Raw genomic sequence first — 12,989 nt, 5'->3', positions numbered from 1 at the left:
TGGGCTGCGGTAAAATACTGGCTCTTTTCTCTCTGGGCTTTCTGACATCATCATAATCTCTGAGCTTCTTCTCCTCTCTCACCCTCCTCATCTGTTCATTCATGAAAAAAGAGTTGTGCGTCACAGAGGAGGTGGATGTAGAAAAGGGAGGGGAAGTTATTACTGAAAACACCCCCGAGCAAGAAGCTCGTGTCTAACAAAATGTACATACACACGCCGCGCGCACACACACGCGTGCACATACACACACATGTATTAGCATGTTGTCAAACAAGAAGAGAGAGAATGTGTTCATTAGTGAATCTTAAAGGACTTCAGGCCAGGAGGACATGCGTCATGGCCGTCGTTCCTCTGTAATCATCATGTGTGAGGGAGACCCCTCCTCCTCTTCCTCCTCCTTCTCACGATGAACACAGATAAATATTTCAACCACTTTAATGACATAAAGCGATTAAGATGATCTCTGGATATAGTTGACAGTTAATGAGACTCTAGACCGCAGCTCAGACAGTGAGCAACACTCATTTGCTTCAATGCTGCTCTGCTGACTTACTTCATAGGCTGCATCATTCCATCTGCTCTTCCCTCCTCTGGCAGGAGGACCTGAGGCCCAGTCCTGACTGGTTCCGACTTTCTCTGGCTACAACAACAGCGGGAGCACAGAGTCCATTTAGAGGCAGCAGATAAACACCTCATAAATGTGAGGTCACTTTCTCCTCGGTTACATGGTTCTGTGATTCAGGGCAGCACAGCAGGCCAAAGAACATGACGTCACCATAAATAAGAATAAATCAAAGGGGACACTGGAGTCACAGCTAATGGCCTGTCGACTGTGTCTTCATCACACCTGACACTGATCCCATGCAGAACACGCTAATCTGGCCTGGACTCATATTTAAATGACCAAGCAGCCGACCACTCCAATAACCTACTTCTACAGGTGAATCCAGAGGAGTCAGAGAAGCAGAGGAGAAGGTTCCAAAAAGGCTCCTACTCACCATCAAACGCTGCGTCCCGCTTTGATTTTTGTGGAATAAATTTTGCTGGGTGTCATTTGCAGGCAGACGCTGGAAATAAGGTTAGAATCAATCAATCAATCAATCAATCAATCAATCAATCAATCAATCAATCAATCAATCAATCAATCAATCAATCAATCAATCAATCAACCAATCAATCAATCAATCAATCAATCAATCAATCAATCAATCAATCAATCAATATTTATATAGCGTCTGTTACAAACAAAATTGTTCCTAGGCACTCTACAGAATCCCAGGGCCTGACCCCCAACAAGCAACAGTGGCAAGGAAAAACTCCCCTTTAACAGGAAGAAACCTTGAGCAGGACCAGGCTCATGTAGGGGGACCCTCCTGCTGATGGCCGGCTGGGTAGAGAGACAGAAGGGGCAGAGCAGGTAGAAGAGAGACTAGGCAGAGATCATAGAAATACATTAATTATATTAATTATAATAAACTGCGAGTAGAGTTGAGTGGGTCAGCAGGGTCGGAGTTCAATAGGTTAGCATACAACTATGAAGGCAGATGTAGATACCTGTAGATGAATATGGGGGGGCAGAGAAACTACACAAGAAATAATATCACTGATCTACTCGGAGAAGAGGAGAATAGAAGAAAAAAGAGGCAGCCATGACCCAGGACAGTGACAGAGGTCTTTCGGGTAATCATGTCCCGGCAGCCTCGGCCTATAGCAGCATAAATAAGACGTTAACCTAATAATTAGATGACCTTCTAAGTATGATAATTCTTGGCTAATAACTGGAACTACAGAATTAGTGATAATAAGCTTTTTCAAAGAGGAAGGTTTTAAGTCTGATCTTAAAAGTAGAGATGGAGTCAGCCTCCCGTACCTGGACAGGGAGCTGGTTCCACAGCAGGGGGGGCTGGTAGCTAAATGCTCAGCCCCCCATTCTACCTTTAGAGACTCTGAGGACCACAAGTAAACCGGCATTCTGAGAGCAGAGCGGTCTATTGGGATGATAAGGTATCACTAGCTCCTCGAGGTAGGATGGAGCTAGGCCTCTGAGGACCTTGTAAGTCAGTAAAATAATTTTAAGAATTATTCTAAATTTAATGGGCAGCCAATGAAGAGACGCCAGTACAGGAGTAATGTGGTCTCTTTTGTCAATATCTGTAAGAACTCTAGCTACAGCATTTTGGATCACCTGGAGCCTTCTTAAAGAGGTGTTTGGACACCCTGATAATAAAGAATTACAATAGTCCAGCCTGGAAATAACAAATGCATGGACTAACTTTTCAGCATCATGCCGCATCAGTAGTTTGCTGATCTTTGCGATGTTTCTCAGGTGAAAAAAGGCACTTTTAGAGACTATTTTAATGTGTGGGTTAAAGGACAGATTTTGGTCAAAAGTTACTCCAAGATTCCTCACAGAGAGACTAGAGGCTAAGGAGATACCATCTAGAGTGATAATGATATCTAATCTGTCCCTGAGAGGTTCAGGACCAAACACCATGACCTCAGTTTTTCCTGAGTTAAGGAGAAGGAAATTTGAAGACATCCAGGACTTCATGTCTTTAAGACAGGTCTGAAGATTCACTAACTGCTCTGTCTCCTCTGGTTTCATGGATAGATATAGCTTAGTGTCATCAAGTGTCAAAATTTATTACATGCTACTGAATAATGTTTCCTAAGGGAGGCATGTACAAGGTGAAAAGGATTGGTCCAAGTATGGAACCTTGTGGAACTCCATGGTTAACCCTACTGTATGAAGAGGGAATGCCATGGACATGAGAAAACTGGTATCTATCTGATAAATACAATCCAAACCAGTCTAGTGCTGTAATCCCAATCATATGTTCCAGTCTCTGTAACAGAATGCTCTGATCAACTCTATCAAAAGCAGCACTGAGGTCTGGCAGAACCAGCATAGAGACCAGTCCATAATCTGAAGCTATGAGAAGATCATTAGTAACTTTAAGAAGTGCTGTTTCTGTGCTGTGGTGAGCTCTAAAGCCTGACTGAAACATTTCAAACAGGCTGTTTCTCTGCAGGTGCTCTGGTAACTGAGTCACCACCACCTTCTCAAGAATTTTAGAGATAAAAGGAAGGTTGGATATGGGCCGATAATTTGCTTACACATCAGGATCCAGTGATGGTTTTTTAAGCAACAGTTTAATCACTGCCACCTTTTAGGACCGGGGTATATAACCTGTCACTAAAGAACAATTGATCTGGTCCAGGACAGAACTGCCTATCATTGGTAAAACATCCTTCAACAGGTGTGTTGGGATGGGATCTAAAATACACATGGTGGACTTGGATTTCTGAATTAGCGAAGACGCCTCAGAAAAATATATTGATGTGAAGGAGTTTAAGGGCTAGTTGGAGACCCTGTATGTTCCCACAGTCAGCACATCTGGTGATGGTCCAGTTGTTGGGATGGCCTGGTTAGCTTTTTCTCTGATAGCTAGAACTTTATCAGTGAAGAAGGTCATAAAGTCATTCATCACTAAGGGAAGAAGGGTTGGATCTAAAAGACTGTGATTCTTGGTTAATTTGGCCACAGTGCTGAAAAGAAATATGGGGTTATTCTGGTTTTCTTCAATTAAAGAAGAAAAATAAGCTGTTCTAGCCTACCAAGGGCCTTTTTTCAACCTACCAGACGGTCTTATGTTAGGTATCTATTTTACAAGAATACCACTTCCTTTCTAGTCTTTGTACTTTCTGCTTGAGGGTTTAATGTGCCATGAGGAATGAAGGAACATTAAAGAGAACTGAAGCAAAGGAAACAGACAGCTGACTTACTGAGAGAAGAGAAACCAGCTGATTCTGCCTTTTCTCTTTTTAGCCAGAGGAAGGAACAGGTGCCTCCTTATCTCCCCCATATATGTCTGAGGGTGCACTCCTCTCTGGGTAGGTTCTTCCCGCAGACACCGTCTGTCTGACCCCATGTTAAACTAATGTCAGAGCTGACGTCAGAACCTTGTGTCAAGACAGCAGACAGACATGGTCACACGACATGATGTGTTTCACTTGAAGAAATTATTAAATCTGGCAAAATTATAGGCTGATATATAGGCTGATATATATATATATATTATATTATATATATTATATATATATATATATATATATATATATTATATATATATATATATATATGTTTATATATATATATATATGATGTTTATATATATATATAAACAGCCTCACCTGTAGCCATATATATATCATTATAGTTACTTGCGGTTAAATTAAAGCCAGATTTCATTGCCACAAGACAAAATATTAATGTTTGTGTCTATACAGCAAAAAGAGGTTTAGCAGTATGTATAAAGCTGACTGTATCATTTAAGACATTCACCTCAGTTCTCCAGCTCCAGCAAGTAGCTAAGACTGATGCGGCTGCAGAAAAGTGGTATTTGCTGGGGTTCTGGTAAGAATACAGCTACAATTGTCTGGTTTTGTCCACTGCTCCATCTGGCATCTATTTTCATTTAAATTAGCCACCGAAAACTGCATGCTGGTGCCTCACCTGTAGCTAATTCCAGGTAACTCTTCTCCCTTTGGTCGGGAGTGATGACGCAGGGTCACAGGTTCATCGATGAAGCTTTATTTATACAATATTTGACCACGACAGCCATCCGTACTGTGTGAATGTTTTAAACAAAAATGACTATAGAATCCGCTACTTTACAAAAAACTATAGAAGAAATACATTTCCTGCAGGCCTGACATCTTTGAGATCAAACAGATTTTTTTTAATCTTGCTGGCTATATGTTAAAATAAAGCTTTCTGCCTATCTGTGATCAGTTAAGGGTAAAAGAACCACGTCGGGATAAAACACAATCAACGTTTGGCTAAGCAGAGAAAGACGGCTAAAGAGGGGCTGATGGCCAGGACAGTTCATCTCACTGGTCCCTGAATAGAAGAGAGCTAACGGACGCAATGGCCCCGTCTAGTGGACAAAAACTAGAGCAGTTTTACGCTTCTTTTTTACATATGCTATAAATGTTGTGATAAATGATACCAAAGTCCTTTGCCTAACTACAACTGGAGTCAGTTTGAGTTTCTGGTGCTTTTTTGTATGTTTTATTGGAGGTGTTTTTTGTATGTTTTATTGAAGGTGTTATTTGTTATTCACTACAACACCTGCGTTTCCGTGGGATGTGGATCAGGCTGATTAGATATGCTGAAGCGCAATAAAGATTGACTTTGTTATTGCCTTTATATAACAGAAAACAAATGCAATTTATGAACTAGTTAGATCAGTGTGACAGATCAAAACCTGCCATATACAGTGATCCCTCGTTTATCGCGGGAGTTGCGTTCCAAAAATAACACGCGAAAAGTGAAATCCGTGAAGTAGTCAGCTTCATTTTTTTTTTTATTATTTTACAATGCAATACTGAACTATAGAATGAAACCAAAAATCAAAACCTGTTTTAAAGCCCAAAATCTGTTTAAAACAATAATTTTAATAGTAATACAAGGTTGGAAACATTGTCACTCGCGTATTTCAGTCCCAGCTGTGCCTCTTCGTCCTGACTCCGCTCCGCTGTAGCGTCTGTTTCTACTGAAGGCGCAGGAGTCTTTCTCCGAGAGAAGAACATTGTTACGGGTAGTTGTTGGCGCTCTTTCTTTTTCTGAGCAAGATTTTTATAAACGGATATGCCACCTTCGATTATATTTGAGAACTGCAATGAACGACTCGCAAAAAAAAATCCGTGAAGCAGCGAAGCCGTGAAAGATGAAACGCGATATAGCGAGGGATCACTGTAATGTAATAATATACAATTGACTGTTGTGCCAACACATTTCACAGACCTTTGTACTTAAAATAATTAGTTCAAACAACCTTTATTGGCAATTCAAAATAAAACAACATATAAATATAGAGAAATATCGGGCCATGACAATGTGATAGTGGCTACGAGGTGAAAGACAAAACTGATCTCTTTTGGTCACTTTAAAACTGTAATTACTCACAACAACAAGCTAATGCTAAACTCTCCTTCACCCTGAAGGTCAACAGTCAGATACAGGCTTGCAGTGCTAGATTAGATTCAATATTCCATTGATTCTGAAAGTCTATGATTACAATTAAAGATGCAACAATCATGTTTTTTTTATAAATTGCAGATATCTGTGTAGATTCTCAAAGATTTTTTTTTTAATTGCCCCATGCTCGGCTTTGTGCACGTAAAGTTAGCATGTGGGACTCCTCCATTTAATGCTAACGCAAACTTTATCAAACACACTCACAAAACACACATTGTGTGAGCAGGTACATGTACATAAAACATGAGCATAAACAACTCACACAAAAAGAGTCAAAACAGTCAGGATCTTCATGCCAGACAGAACCTGTGGAAAGTTTTAGCAAGAACATTTGACTTATTTAGGTTCGTGTCTGTTTCCAACATTAACATCAAAACATAAAAAAAAAAAAAAAAACACCCTAAAAAGGTGTCAAAGCACTTCAAAAGTCAAAATGATCTAAAAGTCAAAATGAACTAAAGGTCAAGGCTTTTCTATTGTTTCAACAGACGTGATGTGATGACAGAGTGAACATTGTCGACCCTTTGGTCACATCTACACTGGCTTTAAATACAATTGTTATCAAAGGGGGACAAATAGAACCTATATAAAAATAATAAATAACTAACACATTCAAGCCAACCTGGACTTCAGTGACATTTGCTGTGCATTTACAATACAGACAGTTTCAACTGCACCATTTGAGAGCACAAAGGTTCCCCAGATTCTTCTGCAGGAGGCTACAGTGAGCTGTACCAGGATGTGCAGGTCCAGTTCATTAAACACTGTACAGACACTGTAAATAAAGGCTGTGCATTGCTGCAGGTGGGTGCACATACAGCATCTCATTGAGCAAAATAAACTGGCAGTTTCAGGCTCTTCTCATGAACAACAGTATGACAGGGTCATCATCAAACCACTCGAGAGAATTACAGTTTATGCAGAAAAGGTTTTAACCTGAGAAATGTAGGCGAGTATACGAGGAGCTCCTTCCAAAAGAGTTAACTTTAACCTGGAAGTGGAATTCCAAAAACTGCTGAGCCCTTGAGAAGAAGGGCTCTGTAGCTCTAACTGCTTTATCATTCTTTCAGGCCACACAGGCAACTTTGTCACAGTTGCTGGTGTACTGGATGTCTGGCCTCTCGCTGTCACCAGATTTCCTGTTCCAGCAGGGCAGGGTGAGCACAGAGAGGACCAGCGCTCCTAGAAGGACACAGCTTCCACTGAAGAAAAATGCCAGGTCATACGACTGCATCCAGTCAAAGAACCAGCCTGGAGAGGAGAAACAGACCGAGCGGTCAGCAGGGGCAGCAGGCGGAGCAGTCAGGTCAACAAATCCAACCAACTTTGAATAATTATTGCCCATACCTACTACAGGAGGTCCCAGCATGATTCCGAGTCCCCCGAAGAACATGAGGACGCCGTGAGCCTGAGTCAGTCTGTCCAAGCCAACTATTTTAGTGGTGATGTAAGAAGTGAGGGACCAGTTCCCAGAGAAGAAACCCAGGATAACAGAAAGGATCTGCAGGCCCAGATAACTCTTGATAATAGGGATAACCAGCAACGCTGCCCCTCCTGCAAACATGGTGAAGGCGTAAAGATAGATGCCGTTGATCCACCTGATGTCGACCAGGATGCCCAGCACCAGTTTACCCACACAGGTGGCGATGGCTCCTATTGACACCAGCGGAATGACACTAACTTCTTCAATCAGTCCTTGACTCTGAGCCACATCTTCAATAAAGAGCACAGGAGGGAAAGCCCCCAGGCTGAACAGGAAGACAGCAATGCAGTAGGCCACCATGGCCTGGTTCTGCAGTATCTCGTATGTGGACTGTGTGTACTTGGAATAAGCCTGTTGCTTTTTCTTGATGGCTTTCATGACTGGAGCCAGGAGGCTGCCTCTCTTACTCTCCGTCTGAACCAAGTCCGTGACATCTGCTGCAATCAGCAGTTCCTTGGTCTTCTGTGGAGTGGTTGTGTTGGAACCTGTGGAGATCTTCAGGTCTTCCAGTGTGTGCTTCTCAAACAGCTGCTCCTCTGTGCTGCGTTCCAGGGCAGCCTTCTGCTTGAGGTAGTATCCTGGCATGTTCAGGGGCCTCATGAACCCTGCACATGCCATCAAGTTCAGCGCTACAGCTCCTATGATCAGCAGGCATCCGTCCAGCCCGTAAATGACTATCAGCTCATTTTGAGAGGTGGCATAGATGAAGGTTCCAAAACTGGTACCTGGTCGAGCAGAGGATAACACACTTAGTGCATGTGTGAATATATCAGTGTTAATCAGAACAGAAGTTTGGTGCTTCAGTTTCATCTATTTTGCCACTAGAATTTCCCACCATGAAATGGTGAACTGGGCAGACTCTCCCAGTCGAACTCAAATCCGGTTTCCATTTCATATGGTTGCAAACGTCCAAACCCTCATCAACAGAGGGTCAACAAACGTCCTGCTTGTTTGTCAATAGGACTGACACAGCTGCTAGGGTGCAGCACGGCTAACAGATTAGCCGGTAGTTAGCATCACACAAATCGGTAAACAACAAAACCAAAGCTAAATCATCCTTGGACATATTTTTATAAATAATTTTAATAATTAAAAGTAATATCAAATGAATGATAAATAAAGAGGATGGCAGGCAACATCTGATGTCGGGTGGAGGTTTGATTCCATCTCTAGATGGGAGATTTGCTACAGATGTCCAGATATTTCCCAGCAGCTCATACATGAAGACGGTGGGCTGCGCTACCTGTTGTGACAATGCCCAGGGCCAGGCCGCGTCTCTTCTCAAAGTACTGACATGTGATTGTCAAGGTGGCTGCGTAGACCAGACCACAGCCCAGGCCTGAAATTAGACAGAGCAGAGTAGAGAGATTTGCTGTGACAGCTGCCTGCATTTATTTCACTGACAAATCATTCACATGCTCTGAAGTGATGGAAGATGTCCCCAGGACACACTTGTCTTATGTCCCACATCTAGAGAATAGGTGTGACATCAAGTCCAAGGTTCAAAATGTCACTGCTGGTATCAGATATTTGGACTGACACGAACATTTGTTATTCATTATATAAGAGGAGATCATATAAAACTTTCTTATCATGCAGACACAAACACTTGCTGAAACTAAACTTTATCATGTTTGAGAGGCTTAAACTGCAATTTTACTTTCACAAGATTATAAATATTCACATTGATGCTCCAAGTCATGGAGAATTTATGTCCCCATAGACAGTGTCACCACCTTTACCAGTGAAAATTATTTAAAGTCAGAAGATCTCACATTTTCTATTTACATTTTCTATTTAAAGCCTCTGACTCTGCATCCAAGGAAGCCTGAACAAGCTGTATGTGCACGTGTGGCTACAGGCAGTCTAAGTCATTTAAAAATAAACATATGTCTTAAAATATGCATGGCTGCTCCTCTTTGGGAAGGACCAAAGAGGAACACGCACGTGAGATAATGTTGACTGTGAAATAATAAATCATTTTAGAAGTACACAAATTTAGTTACCTGATCATTTTATCTAAGAGCTGAAACACAAAAAGACAAAAGATTTAAAGTGTTATCTTGTTGGATCACCGGAGCAAAGAGGAATGGAGGCACTGGTGCGTAATTTCAAAGGAGAAAATGTATTGAGTGAAGACAAGCGATCGGTAAGTGTACTTTAAGTGTACTTACCGACCACAATCCCATAGGAAAAGATGAGGAATTGTACATTTGGAGCAAAGGCACTGAGCATTAGGCCTCCTGCCACCATCACACCACTAAAAATGGTCACTGGTCGAGCGCCAAAGTTGTCCACACAGGCACTGCAGACAGGACCTGCAGAGACGACAAAGACAAAAGGGTTGATTTTAACTTGGCTTTAAGATAAAAACAGCTGCCCTCACATCCATGGCATCATGCTACTGTGCATGTGGACATGTTTCAGCAAGAGACAGCTGACAGGACACCCCCTCCACCTGCACCCCCACTGGACACGGATGGATTTCATCTCGTCTCTTTATGCAAAGCAAGAAGCCGTCAGTCTTGTTCCACTTCAGGGTTGTTTTACTTTCCTACCTGTTGCCTTTGCACTTTGCACAAAAAACAAACCATGTAAATCACTTTTTAAACAGTTTCAGAAAATATGCAAAATATTCAAGATCCAGTTTCAGCTTTAAAGTTGTTCCTTTATCAGCTGGTATCAGAGCATCATGTTGGGTAATCAGAGATCAACAGGGTAAATGTTGGTTATCCCTCAAAGGGTCAGCAGGCTCAAACATTCCTGGTCTTTTCTAGCTGCAATTTTTGGCGAAGCTCCACCTGGTATCACATTTTCACATCATTGACACTATATATAAATCACTATGTGCAATACTCACTGGCTACGAGTCCCACTCCTGCTACCAGCGAGCCTACCCAGGCGGTCATGCCCTTGCCCTGCCGGAAGGCTTGCAGCCACTCCGGGTACAAGACGCCCACCGACTGGGGCGATCCATAGGCCAGGAGCTGAGCCATAAAAGAAGCTGCGACAATGGCCCACCCCCAGCCTCCATCCAGGACTTTCTGGGATGGCTCCATGGTTCCACGGTCACGGCTGTTCTCTAGGATCTGCCACAAGGGTCAGAGGTTCCTGGAAAAGAGAAACAGGGAAAAAAGTTATGGATTTGGAACAGAACCTTTGTGATGAACGAGACAAGTGACAGTTCTCAGAAGAACTGCGTGAAAACGTACGTGAAGCCTTGCTGAAGGCAGAGTGGGCTCAGCTTTGGGCTCCTGAACACCGACTGATGGCAGCTGACGCTAAACTGTACCTTTTGTTAATGTCTAACCACTCCTCGATGGAGGAGGAGGAGGAGGAACTGCACTGTTAAAGAGTCATCAACCCCCACATCCCTCCTCAGAGTTCAGCTCTGATCCTCTCTGACAAACAAAGGTGCAGCTCAGGGTCCTGCTCTGACCCAAGTTTTTACATCTCTCATGAATAATTTAGAGATCAGCAACTTATCCATCACTGCAGCACAGCTGAACACACTTCTGGACGCAAGTTGAGCAGAAAAACAATAAAAGCTTGACACCAAAACATCCATCGTCCAACGTCTTTGGGGAAATGACATTTCACACCAATACATTCTATCGGTAGCCACAGATCCTTTTATCTATTGAATAAAAAAAAACAGCTCACCTCAGCATCTACCAAACAGATTCAAGGGAGCCCGCAGAGGAACTTCTATCCAGGATTGTCCCTCTCTTGAAATTCATTCTTGCCGAAATGCGACCAAAAGAAAAAGAGAGACTCGGTGTTTCTGTGGCTGGAACGGGAATTCCGCGCTGAAGCTGCAGATAGACCGAACCGGCAGCTCTGTACATTCGTTTATGCCGCTTTGTATCAGACAGAAAAACCGGTTCAAAGCTGTTCCTGCTGGTCCAGCAGCAACAGCAGCAGCAGCGCCGCTTCCTCCTGCGCGCCTCAAGCGCTCAAAATCCACTGCGCAAACAGATGGAAGCACTGCGCCTTTCTGCCCAGCTCACATCTAATGTGAGGGGAAAGTCAACAGCGGGCAACAACATGCACAGACGTGCACGAGTGTGCTTAAACACACAATTTTTTTTAAAAAAAATTACAAAAAGTTGTAAAAGAACAAAGTCACTCCACTTATAGGAAGCAGTAAACCTGAGCGTTTCCAGGAACATAACAAACAATCAGATCAGTCCAGTATGAACCGGCTGACGGCTGCCAACAACTACAGGACACACAAGCGCCAGCAGGGCACGCTGCTCCGCTCTGCAGCTGCGTCTCACCCGATGTGCCACATCTACAGAGGAAGCGTGTGTGGTTCCTGTCATGGGTGGTTGAAAACTTACAGTGGATGATGCTGAAATGTCATCAAGGCTAAAGCGCCATCAGCTGGAACACAGAAACCCCTGCAGGAACACACATATTCAGCAAAATCAGATGATCAACCACAGCATCAATTGGTTGAAAGGTGGTTGAGTTTAAACGACCTTTATCAACGCTTCCAAGTGGGCCTGGGAAGAATAAGAGCATTTCTGAAGGCCAACTGACCTTGACAAATAAGGTCACCGTGATGTCCTCCATGTATAAAAGGGTCTTTTGGTTTGATTTCTACATTACATTTATGATTAAGGATTCTTCTATCCTCAGAACACAGTCTTACTATAGCAGATGTCTTTCAGATAATGCTGTAGCTAAGTTTAAGGAAGCAATCCCTGCGTTGATCTCAGGACCATTGTCATTATAATCTTAGCCCTGCTGAGGTTGACTCTATTGCTGAAGGTGCAGCAACCTCACTGAGAATCCTCTCCTCTCCTCTCCTCTCCTCTCCTCCTCTCCTCTCCTCTCCTCTCCTCTCCTCTCCTCTCCTCTCCTCTCCTCTCCTCTCCTCTCCTCTCCTCTCCTCTCCTCTCCTCTCCTCTCCTCTCCTCTCCTCTCCTCTCCTCTCCTCTCCTCTCCTCTCCTCTCCGTATATTAATAAAATTTGATTTGATTTTTTTTATTCCAAATGTTCATCAGGAGCAGAGTCTTCAGGAGCAGCATGTGACTTCAGGTCCAGTCAGGCTGTGGGCCCAGGGAGGCAAATGCAGTGAGCAGGGAAATTAGAAGAAAGAACAGAGAGAGTGAGATGAAAGGATGTGAAGACAGGTAGATGGGACAGGAATGAAGAGAACAGACAGGGGGCAACCTTAAGTTCTTCAAGAATTATGAGCCCCCCGAACTGAAATCTGCTGGTGGGAAAAAGGGTTTAGACTTCTAATCCCTCACTGCTGGACAGAGGAAATCTTTCCAAAGCTTTTTTGTCTTTACCCACGTAGGATAGACAGGAACAACTGTGCTAAGGGTGTGAGAGCAGAATCATGCACGTGCACCAGCGTGAGCACGACACTGCTGCTGCTGTAGATCCTTCTGAAATATCTATGCAGCAGAAATCTGAGCCTGCTGTAAAGGTCTCAGCATTTCAGCAGG

At 43.1% G+C, this 12,989-nt stretch overlaps 1 protein-coding gene across 2 annotated transcripts; it reads right to left on the bottom strand.

Moving 5' to 3' along the window:
* Positions 1-5,826: 5,826 nt before the first annotated feature.
* slc16a9a (solute carrier family 16 member 9a) lies at positions 5,827-11,806 on the bottom strand. 2 transcript variants are annotated; one of them, XM_057048225.1, is made up of 6 exons: positions 11,190-11,806; positions 10,387-10,637; positions 9,701-9,844; positions 8,770-8,865; positions 7,391-8,251; positions 5,827-7,294 (listed from the first exon to the last, which is right to left on the bottom strand). In XM_057048225.1, the coding sequence occupies exons 2-6, from the start codon at positions 10,583-10,585 to the stop codon at positions 7,110-7,112; spliced, it is 1,485 nt and encodes a 494-aa protein (XP_056904205.1). In that variant the 5' UTR covers positions 10,586-10,637; positions 11,190-11,806; the 3' UTR covers positions 5,827-7,109. The 2 variants fall into 2 exon arrangements, with proteins under 2 accessions (XP_056904205.1, XP_056904207.1); XM_057048227.1 differs by lacking the exon at positions 11,190-11,806 and adding an exon at positions 10,739-11,084.
* Between the last annotated feature and the right edge of the window lie 1,183 nt (positions 11,807-12,989).

The sequence above is a fragment of the Takifugu flavidus genome, chromosome 11 (assembly GCF_003711565.1).
Source record: "Takifugu flavidus isolate HTHZ2018 chromosome 11, ASM371156v2, whole genome shotgun sequence".
In the NCBI taxonomy this organism is placed as follows: Eukaryota; Metazoa; Chordata; class Actinopteri; order Tetraodontiformes; family Tetraodontidae; genus Takifugu; species Takifugu flavidus.
Note: the sequence above shows the minus strand (reverse complement) of the source record. Positions and strands in the feature narration are given on the sequence as shown.